This window comes from Thermobia domestica, chromosome 5 (genome assembly GCF_964235325.1).
Source record: "Thermobia domestica chromosome 5, izTheDome1.hap1.1, whole genome shotgun sequence".
Lineage (NCBI taxonomy): Eukaryota > Metazoa > Arthropoda > Insecta > Zygentoma > Lepismatidae > Thermobia > Thermobia domestica.
In genome coordinates this window covers 307,876,334-307,897,751 of record NC_137458.1, presented here as the reverse complement: position 1 = coordinate 307,897,751, position 21,418 = coordinate 307,876,334, and the positions used below count along the sequence as shown (strand labels likewise).

At 37.2% G+C, this 21,418-nt stretch overlaps 1 protein-coding gene across 1 annotated transcript; it reads right to left on the bottom strand.

The window, feature by feature from the left end:
* Nucleotides 1-706: 706 nt before the first annotated feature.
* Nucleotides 707-2,109, bottom strand: LOC145684945 (anionic trypsin-like). Its single transcript, XM_081757298.1, has one exon. It carries the CDS (start codon nucleotides 1,669-1,671, stop codon nucleotides 766-768), a length of 906 nt encoding a protein of 301 aa, XP_081613424.1. The 5' UTR covers nucleotides 1,672-2,109; the 3' UTR covers nucleotides 707-765.
* Nucleotides 2,110-21,418: the final 19,309 nt, after the last annotated feature.

Here is a 21,418-nt window from a genome sequence, read left to right as displayed (position 1 = left end):
TCGGAACACATCTGCTTCTTCAGTGCCCACCAAATAAGATCCTATGGCACTCTATCACACGCCTTTTCTAGATCGATGAAAATTATGCGAAGGGACTTCTGTACATTCCCATTATCATGCTAAGTAGAATATATTGCATCCGTTGTCGACTGTCCTGGTATTGAAGCAAATTGGTTCCCAATTCGACGATACTGAATTAAACATGAAGCATGGATTAATCACATTAGAATAAAAAGATTATAGATAAAATACAAATGTGAACTGAACCCATTAAGTACAATGCCCATAATGGTCCCAAAAACAATATACTTAAATTTCATGTGTCAAATACCAACAACTCAAGTGAACTAGTGAATCATGGAATGGACCAAGCCATGGCCTTCTATATATGTACCATAGAAAAGGCTGTGACCAAGCCCAAACGAACTGTAAAAAGTTTATAACACTACACTACATTTATGACAATAATTTTTTCTACTTTTTCAACTTCATAATTTTTAAAGGGAGGCAACTTCATATTTTTCTAACGGGCTCAAATATTAATGCTTGTCTTTCCAGGAAATTTCCAAGTTGCAGCGTTGTTTATAAAACCATATTCAAAGTTGCTATAGCTGCAAAACCTAAAACGCCACGTTGATTAGAGTGAAAACATTATTTTAGACTATACTAGTTACGTATTTCGAAATTCGTAATTTTGTTTGTTTGCCTTATAATTAGACAACGTCTGACTAGGAAAAAAGCATACAGAATACAACAGTTTACAATTCAATTGAATATACATATACTAAACGCAATACAAGTTATGCATATTACTTCGCGCATATTCGATTTGCACGCAGCAGACATTTCCTCTTCCACTGATGGTGTACAAGTTATATTATCATATTTCATAATGGACTGAATCCAATCAACGAACACCTTTACCCTGGTATACACGTTAGGAGAATTTACCTGGGCACAACCAATGCCTTTCGAAACAACGCCTACAACCCTGTAATCACAAAATAAAGGCCCACCGGAGTCTCCAACACAAGGGCCTTTTTCTTCTTCACTATGAAGTGTGCACACAGTACGATGAGCTAGAATTGGATACCTGTACAATTTTGAACATTGTTCTCCGGTGATGATAGGTGAATCAAGTTCCATAAGAACTTTCGCTTGCTGAAACTTCCTGTTAATAACACCCCAACCAACTGTTTTGCAAGTATAATTCGGTGGAAACTCATCTCGAAAATCGTTACAAGGCAATGCAGCTATTCGCAATTTCTTGAAATTTTTAAATTTCAGTTCAAGAAGAGCTATATCATTAAACAGATTTACAGTATTATACTCCGGATGAACATACACATTTTTAACTTGTGTAATCTGTGCTTCTGTCGTCGAAAGGAACTCTTTTACACCCGCCACCACTTCTACATCATTAGCACTGACAATGTTTTTAGAATTATCGACCAAACAGTGGGCTGCAGTAAGAACCCAGTTGTTGGCTATAATCGATCCAGCACAATGTCTACGAGTTATAATACTTAGCCAAACTTTAATGTGTACAACATATTTATATTTTCTAAAGTCTGCAGGAACCCCACCAAGCATTCTCGCATTCTCGCTACCACAAGAACAAACCTTAAAATATATCCATAACAGTAAGAAGTACTGTAACATTTTCGGCATTATATGATATTATGGAAAAACAGAACCACAACTATCATTACGAACTGTGGAAATCAGCAAACCACAACTATCATTACGAACTTGGCGTGTATTATGAATTAAATGTGAGTTATTATGAAGATACAAAAGAAACTTATTTATAAAACATTTCAATTCAACACATTCAGAGAAAACTTCCCAACATTAACAAAATAGAGCAAAAGTGTACACTAAAAACAAGGTATAGACCAAGACATTATATTCTTCTTAAAAAAGTGGTTTAATATATATGTTGTCGCAGCTATCAAACAAAGTCGACTTTATCACTAATATTAATTAATAATGAAAATTGATTTAGATAATTGTTTCAAAATAGCCCGCCCACATTGACGAATGGCATGTTTCAAGTAAAGTTGTCGTGCAGTTTTACTGTACGGATCCACACAGAAATTCACAGAAAACATACTTCTTTCTTTCTGGTTTCATTTTCTGTACGGTAATAGTATACATGACAACCCCCTGATCTGCGTTTCTTCTGTGTCCTATTACAACTTCTACATGAAATGCCATAAATTTTCTACGTAGTGCAATAGTAAGAAGAATCCATGTGCACAAGACATGCGATATGCGTTAACCCCCCCCCCCTTCACACACACACATAGTCATAGATAAAGTACAAGGGCACTATACATGCAGATATAAAGTACAGGTACGTTCTTTTTTTATTTTCGTATTAGTCGATTAGTAAATAAAAGTCGCTTTGTTACCCGCTTTGTAAGTTCGTACATCAGGGGCGTCATTTAGGGGGGCAGGAGGGGGCAATTGCCCCCCCCAAGAGTTTGAGGAATACATATACTTTAATGTATTGTCTACTAATATACTAATACAAAACGTGAAAGTGTTATGTCGGTGGTGTTCTTGCCCCCCTCAAGCAAAGTCTGAAATGACGCCCCTGTCGTACATACTCAATGAATAATTCCTAAAAATATGAGCGTCCTGCTCCTTCGGGCACTGATGCAGCTTCATGTATACTGTACCTTCAGCAATCATTTTCGAGGTCTGGTTTTGCATTCTCCGATGCAGGTTCACTTTAACAGGCCTTCTGCAGAACGCGTATTTTCGAAATACACTGAACTCTAGCCATAAGGCATTGTGAACGGGTAACGCTTGGCAACAATGTAGAAAAAATAAATGAAGTCTATATCACAAGCCTGTTGGTGACATCACATCACCTACATATAGCACAAAGTAAACCCGACATGCTATAGGCCCTCGTAGCCGAGTGAGCTAGCCTAACATACCAGTAAGGAAAATCGTTGTTGGCGTGGGTTCAAACCCTTTCTGCGGAAAGTTTTTTTATTATATTTTAAAATTTTTCTTCTTCACTTGAAATAAGATTAAAAATAATATTCAGAAAGTGATTTAACGATTATTTTTTAAAGTTTTCATTAAACTTCTTTCATTAAAATAAAATAAAATGAAATCTTTGTTTTACGTCCCACAGTTATGCCGGTTAGGCTAAAGGAGACGGTGATAATGAGAAAGAGTGAAATGGTGGAATGAAGAAAGTGGGAGGAAACGGGAGAACCCCGAGAAAACCCACGAGCACGGTGTTTGTCCACCACAAAGTCCGTACGGCGCGAGCTGGGATCGAACCAGGGACCCCAAGCACCGGAGGTGAACGCTCTAACACTGAGCCACCGCGCCCCCTTCATTAAAATAAGTTTGCCCTTGTACTCATACAGATCCATAGCAAAAGAAGTAATAGTAATAGTAGTAGTAAAAGTAAAAGTAGTAGTAGTAGTAGTAGGAACGGGTTAAAATGCAATTCAGCATTCATTTGTTTCCGTGCGATGTTGCCAAACGTAATGCTTTCTGGCTAGGGCTGAGTGTATTTCGAAAATATGCCTGCAGAACAGCAAGCTACGTTTAGTTTTACTATACGGATCCATAGTATAAGTAGTAGTAGTAGGAGGAATAGGAGTAGGAGTAAGTAGTAGTAGGAATGAGCACTACGAGGAGTAAAAGTAGGTGTAGTAGTAATAGGAGGAGGAGGAGAAGGAGTAAGCAGTAGTTGTAGTAGTAGTAAGAGTAAAGTAGTAGTAGTAGGAATAGGAGTAAAAGTAAGTAGTAGTATGAGTAGGATCGGGTAGTAGTAGTGGAAACGGATTAAAAGCCCCGCAGGGGTTAGTTCGGTTCTGTTCTCGACATAAAATGGTGAAATTATAGGGTTGCGAAAAATTTATGGCAGCTTATTGGAGATTACGTGCATTTCACATTCGAATTTAATTTGTAAATTTCCACGCAAATACGCATCTCAGAGGTAAGTACACACTATATTTCCATTACTTGTACACTACTCTAAAAAAATTTGAAATTTCTTCTGTAAATTTTGTAGAGGATATCAGGCTAAGCGCCTATTTTGAATTCTCCCTGTATGTAGTTATTTTGTTTTTCAAACAAGAAATTGTAATTATTAAATAATAAAGAAGAGACTTCCCTATGTTGTCACCTCATCCCAATACAAATTCATGCTTACCATTCTCTTCCTAGTTTCCGTAACTTCACCAAAACAAACTCAGCCACGCCGTTTCAGCAATTAAACTTCCCTATTGACCAAGATAATTGTGATGAGCTAGTCATCCACGTGCGGAGCACCAGGAAGAAGCGAAAGCTAGGAAGTAGAACAAAACCAGGGGACACGGAACCCTCGGTGTGAGAAGTGTGTGACAGGAGCCGCCAGAAACACACTTTGGACCCCTATTCAGAAGAGTCGTCGTAGCAGCAATTGAGAGACGGTCGGCACGCCTGGGCCCTCACCATCCACTGCATGACAGAGGTGTCATTCCGAAGAGGCCAGGACATCTGGAAGCTGTTGCCCTGAGGTCGAGAGGTTCTTCACTCTCGAACGTGAGGTCCGGGATCGATACCAGACGGAAACACTCAACGGATTGGAGGATAAGGCTTCACCCGATAACTGAAGAGGCTCATCTTATCGAAATGGCTGAGGTACAGTAAAACCCTTTCCTTTCCTAACCTTTGCGTCTCTGTGATTTCTTCTATTAGAAAACATGCATTTCATTTCATTCATCCCCAATTAATTACTTCAGCGCTGTACTGCTCAGATCCCCACGTACTTTCTCTCTTGCCATGCGAAGTGCTATCCCCACATTCTTTCAGTAAAGAACTGAGAATTGAGCAAATAACTGTGGTTGTAACCCCACAGGACAGTACAGCAAGATGGTGGAGATTTGGACCTTCACTTTGTGAAGATTTTTGAGGCCTTTGCCTAGCATTTAGGATTTTTTTCCTCCTAATATAGAAATGCAGCTTCTGTGAGACATTGTTATTATAAATTCCGAACCATAAAACTTTTAAATTAATGTCAATCCGACGATTTTTATCGTATCATTTTTTGTTACAATTCTGTTACATCAAACCATGTCTTTCTTATTATTTATTATTATTATTTATTTTTGAAGTGACGCAAAGATTGGGTTTATTTTTAACTTTAAGTATGTTGTGTTGACACTGATTTTATATGCATGTTTACTTAGCATTTTCTGCATGTTTCGATTATTAGCTGAACAGTATCTACAACCTTTTGATGATCTAAACGATATTTCCACTACGCAGTACTTTGAACCCATAATTTGTTCATCACCGATTGCCATTCCAGTTACTAGAAATTTTTATACCAATCTTAAAGACAATTTGCATTTATCTACCCCAGTTTCAAGTATTTCTTATTCTTTCACACCGGACAGTTTAAACATGGCCCAGAATAATAGTGAGAATGTAGAAGGTTCATTGACCTCGATTCATACGATAGTAAGGCCCGAACCATTTTATGCTAAATTAGGAGAAGACATCACGCGGTATTTGCAGAAATACGAGGCTATTGCCTCCATCAATAATTGGACAGGCATAAGAAAAAAGCTAATCCTATGTACATTGATGAAAGGTCCGGCTGAATTTTGGATGGACAATACTTCCAAAAAACCCGAATTTGCTAATTGGACTTACGACGAGTTCAAAGCGAAATTAATAGAAGCTTTTGGGAGCAACACCATGCCTCAGTTGACAGAAAGTGAAATGCGTGCTCGCGAACAAGGAGAAACTGAGAGCATATCTGATTATGTTTACTCTAAACTCAACCTCATTTTGAGGGTAGACCCTCAAGCCCCCCCAGCGAAACAAACACAATTAATCATAGAAGGTTTGCAACCTGAGTATTTTAGGGCCGTTATTCGCAAGGAATATGATTCAGTTGAAAAACTGATATCAGATTTAATAACTGAGGAAAAAACAAAGATCTTATTAGAACGGAAAACCATCAAGAAATATATCAAGCGTAATTCGTCAATATTGCAGTCTTCATTAGTTTCTAGTAATACGAATGTTGACCCGATGAATACGCATTCTTGCTCTCAGCCTACCACACTGTCCAGAGCTGTTGAGAAAATTTCTGCTCAGAAAAATGCTGACGCGCATGTAAATTCTCAGGTCCCTGACTCCAATGCACTGCAGCAAATACAGCAACAGTTAGAGAAACTTTCTTTAAATACAGTAAACCCTCGTTAACACGAATTCCAAGGGACTGAAAAATCAGGAGTTCGTGTTAAAAAAATTCGTGTTAACCGTGGACACAAATTTTGTTATTCGAATACATTTTCTCCATACATACGCACTACAGTACAAAAACTATATATATATATATATATATATATATATATATAAAGTATACTATGTATGTCATAGAAAACACTAGAGATGGTATCGAGACGAGACTGAGTAGTCTCGGTCTCGTCTCGAATTTGGAACCGAGACTCTTCTTTGTCTTGATACCATCCACAGAATTGTATCGAGACGAGGCTGAGAGTTTCGGTCTCGTCTCGATTTCGAAAAGCACGGCTCGGTCTCAAATTCGAGTTAAGATCGAGATCGAGACTAGTTTCGGTCTCGGTACCGTTCTCTGAAAAGTGAAAACACTACAGTAAGTTTATTGTCCTATCTTCGAAAAAAAAAAGATTCCACGGAGAAAATCCAGGTCAAGTTATAAAATTGATAACTCCGCTAGCAGGTTGGGTAACGCTAGTAACGGAAAGGTATTTATGACTGCTGTCACCAGTTTGGAGTTACAGGGGAGAGAAGATGTTTTGTCTCGAGCTGTCGCCAGCAGCTCGTCTGCTAAGCTCCTGCATGTTCAGCGCTTGACGGAGGACAGAATAAACACCTCATAAGAGAGGAAAAATACATGTTTCTAGTTTTTCTCTTATTTACAAGGCTATTTTCATCTGTATAAATACCGTATGACAAAAACTGATCTGGTATGAAATCTGAAATAAGAAAAATGATCTGAAAAGAAAAACAAAGGATTGAAAGTTCGTGTTAAATGAAAACCTTTACTGACTCAAGGGGCTAAAAATTCGTTCGTAATTCGTGCTAACCGAAATTCGTGTTAACCGATAAAACTTCCTATAAGATAACGTACAGCGATGCCGGGACCGAAATTTTGTTCGTCCTAACCGAGTGTTCGGCTTAAGCGAGTTCGTGTTAACGGGGTTATACTGTATTACGTCTCTCACTGCAAATCAAGGTCAATCGACAAACACAGGAAATGCAAGTTCATCTTTTCGTGGTAATAACAGAGGAAGAAGAGGCCGAGGTAGAGGGGGAAACCAAGCTCGCTACTACAACAATTATGCTCAAAATCAAGGGAGTAATGGTGACAGGGGTAACGCGATTGACAATAACTCGAGTGACCAGGGTTCAAGCCCCGCTGTGGGAACTTCTAAACCACCACGTTCTCCTATTGTCTGTTGGCGCTGCCAAGGATTAAATCATATAGCCCGAGATTGTCGCGCATTTTTAAACGAAGAAACGGAATAGTTGGTCGGGACACAACTATTCGTCATTCTGTGTTACAAGTCCCTATATTCAAGGAATCAGAACTCCCATACATTAATATTAGAGCAGGGAGCGTGTACACTCCATTGTTAATCGACTCAGGATCACAAGTTTCTTGTCTCCCTGAAAATTTAGTTCCTAAAGGAGCAAAGAAAATTGCAATTACTACAAAATTAAAGGGAGTGACGGGCAACACAATTGAAGTATCTCATATTGTTTTTTTGCGTTTCTTCATAGGAAAAAAGAGCTTTACGCATCCGTTCAGAATAATTCCTCGGTTTCCATTTAAGCCCTTGCTTGGTCAGGATTTCTTAACATCCCACAATGTTTTCCTGGATTTTCAAAACAATATTTTTTCAGTTAATAGATTTGGGAAACCACCTGTAAACCAGCTTCCACGTAATAACAATGAGGGTGTAATTTCTGAAACTTTAAAAGAGAAATTAGCGTCTCTTTCTAAAGCTGTTTACACACTTTCTGAACGAATAGTGCTTCCAGCGAAAACACATACTCGAGTTTCTCTCACTAAACGTTACGACATAGGAGGGAATAAGAATCTTTTAGTGCCAAATATTTCTTTGCAGAATAAATTAGAAATTTTTATTCCTTTTTGTGTGTTGTCACCATCTCAGCCTTGTGTATGGATTACGAATCCTACTATTAATGACATAACGTTAAACGAGGGTCAAGAAATAGGGTTAGCCGAAGTATTTGAAGAAATATCAGAGGAAGACTCTGCTTATCTAGTAGGTCAAATTCAGGAGGAATTGTCACCGGAAATTTTAGAAAAAAGAAAACTGTTTGACAGGTCACAAATTCAGGTTAACCCCGAACTTTCTGAAAGTGATAAAGAGAAATTTTATGATCTCGCTTATCGTTATAGTGATATTTTCATGTGGCACGACCAAGATTTTTCATTTGCTAAGGATTATGAATATCAGATCCAGCTCAAAGACCACACGCCCATTTGTAAACCAGCCCTACCTATACCGTACCATTTGCGCGCTGTAGTTAAAAAACAGCTGGATAATTTATTACAAAGAGGGATCATTTCGAGAACTATATCCCCATGGAACTCACCTATTCTCTTAGTTAAAAAACGAACAGGTGATTATCGTTTGGTTTCTGATTTTCGGGCTGTAAATGTAAACTGTAAGGTGGATTCCTTTCCGATTCCTAGCATGGAGGACGTGTTAAATCGTGTTTCTGGAAAGAAATATATTACAATGTGTGACCAAAAAGATGCCTTCTTCCAAATCCGCATTACAGAAGATAGCAAACCAATCACAGCATTATCTGTTCCGGGAGAGGGATCCTTTCATTATAATGTGGTTCCCCAGGGATTACTTTGTTCTTCTGCGGCGTTGAACCGGCTCATAAAACTGACATTAGCCGATATTCCATCGCCCCATATATTGAATTATCTAGATGACTATTTTATAGTAGCTGACACCATACCGGAAATGTTAGAATTATGCACATTACTTTTTGATGCTTTTCGCAAGCGAGGTTTAAAATTGTCTCCAAAGAAAACCAAGTTTGCACAAACTTCTGTAGTTGTTCTTGGACATAAAGTAAATAAATATGGTATTTCTGTTTCTGACAAAGTGATTGACATTATAAAATGTTACAAACGTCCTAAAACTAAGAAACAACTCAAGTCATTTTTCGGCACTTGTAGTTTTGTGAGACGCTTTGTAAAGAATTTCAGTGAAATCTCAGCTCCTCTCTTACAATTACTTAAGCGTGATGCTAAATATAGCTGGAAAAAGCCACAACAAGATGCTTTTGAAAAACTCAAAGAAGCAATCATAAATTCACCAACTTTAATGAACTATCACCCCAACAGACCATTATTTCTGTACACGGATGGATGTAAATCTGGGGTGGGGGCGGTTGCTAAGCAACCAATTGATGATAACCCTGACAGTGAATTAGTTCCTATTGGGTATTGTTCCCGGTCTCTAAACGCCACAGAAAAAAATTACTCTATATATGAGATTGAACTTCTTGGGGTGCTGTACGCACTACGTTCTTTTCGTTACTGGCTCATCGGAAGACACTTTTTTCTAAAAACGGACTGTAGAGCGATCACATTCCTGAAACAATCTAAAAATGTTAGTGGTAAGCTAGCTCGGTGGCTTTCTCAACTAGAACAATTTGACTTTACAATATCCCATGTCTCAGGAACCGCCAATATAGAAGCTGTTAATATCAGTCGTTTCGCTTCCAATAAAAGAGATCTCGAAGATGAAAAGTTAAGTTCAGAGGATCCCTGTGTTTTTTTTCTAGAAGATAACACCGATATTAATATTAGCGAAGCTCAGAGAAAAGATAATGTTCTTAAGCACATTATTGACTGGCTTGAGGGCAAATCTAAAGACAATCAGTATGAAAGACAAGCTTCCTGTTATGAATTGCGCAATAACATTCTTTACAGAAAAAACAAAACACCTATGGGTATGAACTACTTGCTTGCCATTCCTTTGTCATTGCGGGAAACAGTTTTTAAGAAGTGTCATGAGGAGAGTTTGGGAGCCAATCACTCTGCTTTTAGTAAAACATATAAATTATTAGTTAACAGTGTATATTTTCCTGACATGAAACGTTTTGTATATAGACGCTGTAGAGAATGTCTTCACTGCCAAATGTTAAAGAAAAGAGTTGGTTTGAGTTATGGTAAGCTGCAAACTCACCCTAGTGTTATGCCCTTTTACCGGCTTTATTTGGACGTAGCTGGGCCTTATTGCACTAACAATATTTTGAAACACAAATATTTTGTAGTCTGTGTGGATGAAGCCACAAGATTTTGTATAACAGCTAGTATTCCAGACACCACTGCCAATACTTTGGCATCATTCCTTTTTAATGACGTCATTTTAAAATATGGGTTATTTTATGAACTCTGCCTAGACAGGGCAGCTGCTTTTACAAGCGCCATATTTAAGGAATTGCGCAATATTTGTGGTGCTACGTTGAAATTTGCAGACGTGAAAGCACATTTTTCTATTGGGCTTGCTGAGGTAACAATACGTAATTTGGAACAAAAATTGAAGCTCAATATTGACCCAGATAATTCAGGAAACTGGGTGGAGTTACTTCCCAAGGTTACATTCAGCCATAATATTTCTATTAACACAAGTATGGGATACTCCAGTTTTGAATTACTCCATGGTTTCAAACCAAGGTTAATACATCAAGCTATGTTTGACACACAGTGTCAATTTCAAGACAACGCAGTCAGGCTATCTCATCTTAATGATATTCGAGAGCAAGCTGCTGAAAAATTATTCAAAAGGTTCCAAACTTCTGCGAAATCATATGACAAGCGTCATAAACAAGTGCAATTTCAGAAGGGAGATCTTGTTTGGATATATGTAGATAACATGAAACGGGGCCAGACACGTGCTTTCACTGGGAAATACATTGGACCAGGTGAGATACAGGGCAAGAATAACGAAAATAGTTACTTCGTTAAATTCACTACTGGCACAGGAAGACAGAAAATAGACTCCATTACGGTTGACCGTCTTAAGAAATATTACCCTCCGTCGCCTCTGGACGAGTTAGGAGATCACGACCATCAACGCAAGATGCCTCCCACCAGTGACGATATTGAAGCCAGAGACTCAGCCATTCAAGGAGAGAACGTACCCCCTGAAGAGAACTGTACAGAAGATGAGGAGGACCGGAATCAGCTGTCTCCACGGAATGATGAAGACGAAACAGGCTTACCAACATCTAGGTTTATCATTGAATTCACTGGAAGGAAAGAGGGAGAGGAAGGAAAAGATGATCAAACTGACAATTACACGTGCCTAAATATCGTTAATGCCATTTCTATGCTCCATCTACCGGCGTGGGATGTCACAGCCAGACGTACGCTACATAATGCACCTAAAGTTCCTTCAAAATTTGGTGTGAACACTGAGATCAATTCTAAAGTAGCTTTGTACCATGGAAGCATTGTAGAACTCCAGGGCGATGCCATTGTAAACCCAAGTAACACGGATTTATTACCCATAGGGGGCGCAGACAGGGCAATACACTTAGCAGCAGGGCCACAATTAACTCAAGAATGTGCACGCATTGGGAAATTAAAAGAAGGTTCGTGCATAATTACAGAAGGCTTCAATCTTCCAGCTAAACACGTAATACACACTTGTGGACCTAAAGGTGAAAATAGCAAATTATTACAGTCTTGTTACGAGAAAATCTTATTTAGTGTTTTAAACAATGATTTTCGTACAGTTGCATTGCCCACCATTTCAACAGGTGCATTTTTATATCCTAAAACACCAGCATGTCACATAGCCTTAAGAACTGTGAGAAATTTCTTGGAGGAAAATTTGGATTCCATAGAGAAAATTATTTTTTGTGTTTACGATGTACAGAATAAACGAATCTACGAACATTTGATGCATATTTTCCTGTGGTGTAAAAAAAAAAAAAAAAAAAAAAAAAAAAAGCTTGAGCATATGAGTGAATAAGCTAATCTTATTATTACGATACGTTAGTAATGTATAATAAAGTATTGATACTCTATTTTTGATAATTTTGAAACTACTTTTTAGTTTCTGTGGGATATTTTTATAGTCCTTTTATTTTGAGTATTATTTATTGTGTATGAGTAGTGGGTTGCATGACAAATGTTCTTTGAATATGTTTCATATTCTTTCCTGACCTTTTTGTTGGTCGTTTTTTTTCACTGTCAGTGAACCTTCAAGTAACATGGAAATAAATAAATAAATATATATATATATATATGTACATATTAGATGAAATATAAGGGAAAGAAGCACTCAAATGTTTCTAGTGCTGTATATAGTAGATAATTTCAATATTGTTTTATTATTGCTCATAGCTCTTCACCATGAAGTTAAGAAGTAAACACAGGAATACTGCTTCAAATCTATATTTAATTGTAGAAATAGGCATCATTTCTATTCACTTGGCGCATCTAATGTTCCACTTTTTTCACTTCGTTGCAGGCAAAACATCTCAGCATCGTATTTAAACAATTACATCCGTTATGTGTAACGTATTTTAGCTCGTGGTATCCCAGTCATTTAACTAATCTGGAATAGTGCTACTCTTCATATACCGTTGCCGAGTAGTCCGCGGTATATCGGACTTTTCAGGCACTTAGTAGAGGAAATGCTACTAACCAAATTAGTTAATCTAATTGTATCCTCCCATATTCTAACACTCCCACGAATATCAATTTTAACTAACACAAACTTTTACGAATACCTAAACTTAGAGAGATTTTACTTTTCATATGTATAAAATATATATTATTTATCTTATTTATTATTTATAATTTATCTTATTATATTACATATATTCATATATTTATTTTTATATATCACAATTAGGTTAAGGAATCATATAATTATTGTATATAAACAAGTTACAATTAATTTTTCTTTCAAATGTCATTTTTTTCATTCCCACTTAACCCCTCACTTGTATCTCAGCCATAATCTATATTAATAATCCCATATTAAAATTATTATACTTACCTCCCATCAAGATTGCATAACATCACACTTCCTGATGTACTATAAACTAATTCGTTTTATTTTTCTTTCATGTACAAAAAAAAAAAAAAAATCTGAATCAGCGCAACCTTGAATTCTATCCTTCTACATCTTCAGTTTCTACGTAGTAATGGGAGCGTCCGCCAGAGGGCAACCTTCGACAACATATTATAATTAATTCATACCTGACCGCCATCTTAAGGACATTAGAGAATTACTACAGCATCTTTGGGTCATCAACACTCTTCTCCAGGAGAACACTCCGAATTTTTTTTCAAAATCGTCGTGGAGAAATAGAGCAGGGAGTATAGAGGATATCAGGCTAAGCGCCTATTTTGAATTCTCCCTGTATGTAGTTATTTTGTTTTTCAAACAAGAAATTGTAATTATTAAATAATAAAGAAGAGACTTCCCTATGTTGTCACCTCATCCCAATACAAATTCATGCTTACCATTCTCTTCCTAGTTTCCGTAACTTCACCAAAACAAACTCAGCCACGCCGTTTCAGCAATTAAACTTCCCTATTGACCAAGATAATTGTGATGAGCTAGTCATCCACGTGCGGAGCACCAGGAAGAAGCGAAAGCTAGGAAGTAGAACAAAACCAGGGGACACGGAACCCTCGGTGTGAGAAGTGTGTGACAGGAGCCGCCAGAAACACACTTTGGACCCCTATTCAGAAGAGTCGTCGTAGCAGCAATTGAGAGACGGTCGGCACGCCTGGGCCCTCACCATCCACTGCATGACAGAGGTGTCATTCCGAAGAGGCCAGGACATCTGGAAGCTGTTGCCCTGAGGTCGAGAGGTTCTTCACTCTCGAACGTGAGGTCCGGGATCGATACCAGACGGAAACACTCAACGGATTGGAGGATAAGGCTTCACCCGATAATTGAAGAGGCTCATCTTATCGAAATGGCTGAGGTACAGTAAAACCCTTTCCTTTCCTAACCTTTGCGTCTCTGTGATTTCTTCTATTAGAAAACATGCATTTCATTTCATTCATCCCCAATTAATTACTTCAGCGCTGTACTGCTCAGATCCCCACGTACTTTCTCTCTTGCCATGCGAAGTGCTATCCCCACATTCTTTCAGTAAAGAACTGAGAATTGAGCAAATAACTGTGGTTGTAACCCCACAGGACAGTACAGCAAGAATTTTATAAATTTATGGATCCGTATAGTAAACACTGCACCAAAGTTGTTATTAATTAAAGTGTTGGACGCAAGAACCAGATAAGTCCACCAGATAAACCCACCGCCCCCTAGAAGTCCGTCCTGGATCCCCCCTGAGAACACCAAAAGGGACAAAATAATTTTACGCCGAATGTATGAGACCTTAATATAAAATTCAACTCGACAAATAATTGCTACTCAATAATTTCTGGAGATTTTATGATTCGAATTATTAAAGAATCAAATTAGGGCTGTATATTATTAGGGTTATTTAATTTTAATTATGAATAACAAGTGCAGATTAATAATATGGTGGCCAATGGATGAAATAGTTTAACATCCCTGTTCTTGGTACTATTTTGAAACTATATATAACTGAAATGCCATCCTATCATTGGGGATTAGGATTACCAGGTTTTTCAGAGAGAAAAGGAGATTTTACGGTTTTAGGGAAAGAAAAAAAATATATATATATAATTTATTCAGAATTTATGTACAACAAACACAAGGATTACATGGTTTCATAATAAAAAGTAGGACAACTAATTAGAAACTAGATTAATTTAATTAAAAATCATTGCAACACAAGAGACTTCAAGAAGCATATTACAATTCTCGGTAGGAGGTCATGTAGACTGTTGTTTAAAATTAAGAATTCCACATTCGTTTTTACACATTCAAACAATCTTTGTAAGACATATTGAAATTCATAATCACTCGAAGTTCTGCTTTTATTAGTTCACAGTACATTCTGTTCCTGACGAATTATAATCGATCGAAACCGAGATATGGTTTAGACAGTGTTAACAGACGAAGATTAAGATAATAATACCAAATTATTCTTAAACATAAGATTTGAGATGCTGATTAGAGCGGAGATTAAACACAGCCTATTGCATTTTCTCTCTAAATACTATGTTTCGTCGTAGAGTTGCTTTGTTATCATTGTGTTAGAAAAAAGTTGATATAATATTTTTTCTTTGCATTAACTTATAAAGAGACTTTTAAAATGTGCAAGACTATATTTCTTTGATTTACTAAAAAAAAAAAAAAAAAAAAAAAGAAGGAATCGTCGTATGAGGAAAACAGAAACGTATAACATAAAGCGTGGCAGAGAAACGTAAACTTACGGAAAATTTATTTTATTTATACATATTTCATGATATTATCTGTACCTGTGGCCTCTAACCCGTCATATATGAAGGTTGATGTGAATTCCTGGTTGAAAGGTTTGACCACTGTCAAAAATAAGATGTTGCAACGCATATTTTTTTATTCCTGCCCCAGCCTAGCCAAGGTTCATTTTCATTGACTGTTGGGATCACGTGTCAACCTTCTTTTCGCCATGTTTTTCATTGTATCCATCTTGGAACATGAGCCATGAGACGGGTTGAATGTGTATGCTGATACGAGAATATTAAAACAAGACGGTGTGTGATTCGTATGGAGAGTATTAAATTTTCGACAAGATCTAAACAGTGGAAGGCGTGGAGCAGATCAATTCTATAAAATAGGTTGTCGATCAGTATAGGAAAGGGGGGCAAGAGTACGCAAATTTTAATTAAACTTATATATTTTGGTAAAAAATAGTTACAACGGAAAACTTTTACATGGAACACAAAACTTGAACTCTCCTTTACGAAATGTGAACTCAACTTTTATATACCTCTATTCTTAGAGGAACTAGAACTCATAAAATGAAAGCATTCAAATTCGTACTCTTGCCCCTATATGTGGGGCAAGAGTACGAAATCAAAGGGGCAAGAGCACGCACCCAAAAGAGCATTAACTATTATCACAGATGAAGGTGCTTACTCCTTTACATGATGTGCATTGTTCATGCCACCATTCATGGCATCTTGCGCACTTGATCCAGTCTTCTATTGGTGGATCACTGTAGATGATATTGCATAATGGACACTTGTACACTACTTCCTCACTGACCTGAGGAGTTGTAGCTAAAATTCGGTTGTAGCTATCCTGGTGCAAGATGATGTTTGCTTTTGCTCTTTGGAGGGCACCGTTTCGGAAGTAAGTTCTGCTTGAAAGGAGAGGATGTCAGAATCTCTGACTTTGAGAAGATCAAGATCTACTGGTCGAATGCTTGGTAGCAGTTGGAGGAGGACTGACAACCACCAAAGGAGTGCATGATGTAGATGGTCCATATGGGCCCCTGCTTACCTCCAGTATTTACTGGTTGAAGGTTTGGTAACCGATGAACGAGCAGCCAGCAGAGAAGTGTTTGATGTGGACAATCTGCATGAGCTCATGCTTGCTTCTAGTGAGAATCCAGTGTTACTGGTTGAAGGTTAGGTAACAGATGAATGTGAATGAGCAACCGCCAGAAGAGTATTTGAAGTGGACAGTCCGCATGAGCTCTTGCTTGCTTCTAGTGAGGATCTAGCGTTACTGTTTAAAGGTTTGGTAACAGATGGAGGAGGACGAGCAACTGGCAAAGGATTGTATGATCTGGATGCACCGCATGGGTCCCTTTTTGCTTCCAGTGAATCATCTGATGAACGATTTTGGGCTCTATTCAGGTCTGATGCTTGATTTGTTGCTTCAGGAATGTTTTCGTCTTCAGACCTAGCTTCTACATTTAAGTCTACCACATCCACAATAGAAGGAAGAAAATCTTCTTCAGTGAACACATCTGGATTCAGTAGGACAACTCCAGATTCTTGAAGGCTGGATATTAATGGTTGCAGCTTTGTAGTAAGCCTCAGTAAACAAGCTCGCAACTTGGAATTATGTGGGATGGATGATTCCTCATCCATTTATCACACGCTGTTGAATACCAGGATTTCAGCGGGTCAAAAAAGGAGCGATCTAATGGTTTCAAATTATGACTGGTATTTGGTGGTAAACTCAACATCACTATCCCATTTTGCTTGCAGAAATCAATCGCTTCGATTGAAATGTGAGAGGTCTGATTGTCAACAAGTAAAAACACCTTTTTCGTAACCAAATTTGATCGCACATGTTGCTGTAAATAAAATAACCATTCTACGAAAAGTTGTGAGTTGATGAACCAAAATTAGATATTCCCACAGAACCTGGCGGCGAGCCATCGAATAATTCTTGTGTCATTTGTTTTGTGGGAAATATCTTGGTAATAAAGGAACCAGATGCACTCCATGAAACAGCTGTTATGTTAACTCCAAAATCACTAGATACAGTTTTATTCACAACTGATTTTTAGTCGACTTTTGGAACTTTATGAGGAACCGTATTTATGCCAGTTTCGTACATGTTGTAGATATCCCGTGGAGAAAAGCCGTTTTGTCTTACAAGATTTTTAGACAATTATAAAAGCATTCAACTTGTGGCTTGCTAAAACCACGAGCTCTCCCCAGACCAGTCTTTGAAGGCTGTTGTAAAGCAATTGTTAAACGTCTACGACGGAAAGACTCTGTCCAATCTCTTTCTGCCATTGAATCCACATAGCTAAAGGATATGGGGCAACTAGTTACGTTCAGCAAAATTGTATGCCATTCTTCTTAGATCTTTTAAAATTAATTCATAGAAGAGTTGATCCAGTAATGTGATATATTCCACTAATTCGTTCTCCATTTCTTCGGTAAATAGGCCTACTGGCTTTATTGTACCTAAAGACGTTGCAGATTCTCATTAAAAAAAAAAAAGAAAAAGAAAAGAAAAATCCTTAATTCTCCTCATATCAGTAATGGGAATGCATAGGATACAAAAAAAAAAATCAGATAATATTTAGACCCTTTATAAAAATACATTTCCAAATTCAGCTTATTCCATCAGTTACAGAATGCTTGTCACCTACGAGGGTAACTTGAACTTCTCGACCAATCCTTGATGAAGCTACATATTGTCAAATGTTAGGTTAGCTTCATATATCTTTATAGGATCCCATACCAATCATTGGACTGATACCGCCTTATTTAGGGTTGTTTTAACGTATGATTACTAAAGGACTGACTACTACAGGAAACATACGGTAGTCGAACTTTTTAGTATGGCACTAATCACGCATCAGAACGACTCTGCATAAGGCCCATTGAAATTTCTTACTGAAGACTACTGACATTTAAGATAAAAGAGGACAAAGCATAGTATTTCTGAAACCTGAATAAAATAAGCAAGCGTAACGTTATTCAATAACTGCATATGTCACTATCTCACACGTTTATCTGTTTCGAAAACAAACACCACCTTAGATACTGTTATGTAAGGAATGGTATTTAGAATAAAAATACCTCGTACATAAGAAAATATCAGGATTCTTCAGAATTCTTAACGTTAGAGGCTACATATGGGAACCAGTATTCGTAAAGTTTGCCGTCACTCTCTATTACAACGGAATCTACATTATTTTTTGATTGTTAGTTCTAAATCAAATTGGATTCTTTTTCATAGAACAGAAGGGGCAAGAGTACGCACGCGTACCCTTGCCCCGTAGGTATCTGCGTACCCTTGCCCCCTCACTACACAATTGACTTTCCCGTGATGTTGTACAGGCAACTGTTGGAAGAAAGTCAATTTACTCCATCCTGTCAAACAATGGATATGTTAGAAACTAACGCTTTATAGTACTTTGAAATCGTTACAAAATTGTGTAACTTATTCATTAACTACTTATGTCCCAATATTATATCAAACTATTAGAAAAACATAAATAATTACCTAGATAGCTTGTAGTTTGCCGCAGCACACTCAAACTTGTTTAGGTTCTAGACGCCATTAACATCAAACTCCACGTGACGCATTATTGCCATATGCGAATATATTCACCTGATTTTAGGGAATCGTATCCTTACCCCCCACGTACTCTTGCCCCCCTCTGCTCTATTTACAGAATCAGCAGTTAACATATATTGCAATCTGTAATGCGCCCATCCTCCTTGTTTGTATGTATGTCTTTTGTTATCAATTGCATTGAATAATATCTAATTTACTAATGATAATTCTTTACTTGGCAATGATGTTACCAGGAATCTTATTATATTATTACTGCGATTACTTGTTTCACATTCTCATTAGTTTCATTACACCTATTGTATACTTAATACTGGTGAGCCTGAGCGTAAAGATGATTATTTTCGCTTGAGCTTATTTCCCTAATCAACTCTTTCAGTTTGTTGTATATTTCTTTATGAGTCTTTAAATTAAAAGAAATTATAACTGCCCTCTATTATTATATCCTTTAATCTAAAGATGAATTATTAAATTGTACTGAATAATTAACATGTTGTTACTCAAACGAAAGTCTGCTGGTAAGACCACTGGTTCCTTCCATTGAGTCTGTTTATGGGAAAAAAAAAAAAATTAGACACGGCGCAAGCTAACTTTGTACTTTGAAACCGTTACTTCCTGAGCGAGTGAGATGAAAATGAGAGGAAATGGTTGATCCTCCTCTCATTGGAAATGCATGCGCAAGGTATGTTGCCGATCGCGATTATCCAAACTTCTAAGTAGTAGACCCTAAATCGTTTATTTAAAAAAAAAAAAAAAACTAGTTTGTTTATTACTGAATGTTTGCCTCTTTGCAAAGCATCACACATCCTCTCCACCATTTTTACAATTGGTACAATTGATAACAAATAGACCATCGTTTGCTCTTTCTTTCTGAAAGTAAGCTCTGACATTATATATAATTTCCCTACTTAGACTTCTGATCGTAGCACTGCTCCCGAATTTTTTAAAAAAGATCTTTTATCTTCCATATCATAGCGTTAAGTAACCAAAGTATAAGAGAATTTGAAATCAATTATTAAAATTAAGAATAACTGAATGTATCAAACACCTGAACGTGCCGGCATTTAAAGAAAGGGTAAACAAATACATCCACACAATCCCAGATATTAACACACAAAAGAATAGATACACGTAGGCTAGCAAAAGTTCAGATTTATATACACCACTATAACACAATGCTAAGTAATACTGAGTGGAAATCATTCTTTCACAGTTCTTATTTTGACCTTTGGGTTACAAAAAAAAAAAAAAAGTAAAGAAAAGAAAAGAAAAAGGAAGCCTCCCACACATCTGATGGTCAACAGAACACATGGTACATTTTGGCAATCGTAGCATTCCATTCGCTTAGGGTCTAAAACAAGAGACATGGCTCACTCACCCCTCGAAATAAGATATTTCCGATGTTTGTGGAGGTTTGTCCTTTAGCTGGGTTTCGTGTAGTGTGCTGGTAGATTAAAAATAAGGTGTTTGTTGTTACTAGGTGTTATTATCATATTCCGGTCCAGTGTAGTGTGGCTAGGCTAGTGTGCAGGGCCGGATTTCCCAATAGGCCCGGTAGGCCCGGGCCTATGGGCGCAAGCTTCCAGGGGGCGCATGGCCAAGAGAAAAAAAATTAAAAAATATCTAGAAATAAAAATAAATAGCCATAACTTAACATATTTCTTGAATTGATTAAAAACATCAGGCTAATAAAGCATTCTGATTTTGAAGTTCATTTAAAACAAATAATTGTTGGTAAAGTTAAACTATTTTTCATTATGCATCAACTTCGTTACAACATTGATCTCAAACACGGGAGAACTGGCTGTTTTTTTTACTTATTTACTAATTTTTTTTTACTACAGTTTTTTTATTTATTTGCCCAAATGGTTAAATTGAACAAAACCAAAGTTATTCACCAATCTTTTGTTAATACATTAACGGTATTTTGTTAAACCCAGAACCAAGTAAATTCCTCAAAAAACTAGCAATGATAAAATTGCATCTTGGAGTGGTGTTTAAGCAATTAACATATAGGCCTAATATAATTATTTAATAAAGGTTTTTTAGAAAATAACTTTAACCAGACTAGGGGGCGGAAAAAATTATTGGGCCTAGGGGCGCCAAAATGCTAAATCCGGCCCTGGTAATAGTTTGTAGGTGTATCGGTGTGTGTTGTAGTGAATTAACGTGACTATGAATGTTATAAACTTCAAAGTGAAGCACAAAAAGATCCATTCACAGGCTAGAGAGATGATTTGGAATGTTATTAAATTTATGGAGATGGAAGCTCGAGAAGGTACCTTCACAATTCCTGTTGGAAAAGCTTTAGAAAGAACAGCGAAGGCTATAGGGGTATCGTTACGGACGATTAAAAATATAAAAAAAGAAGGGCAAACAGTTGAAGCTAAGAAAACTTGTTTTGAATCTCCGAA

What these genes read in the sequence shown, in the direction of transcription:
- LOC145684945 (XM_081757298.1), bottom strand. Translation starts at nt 1,671, where the DNA reads ATGCCGAAAATGTTACAGTACTTCTTACTGTTATGGATATATTTTAAG.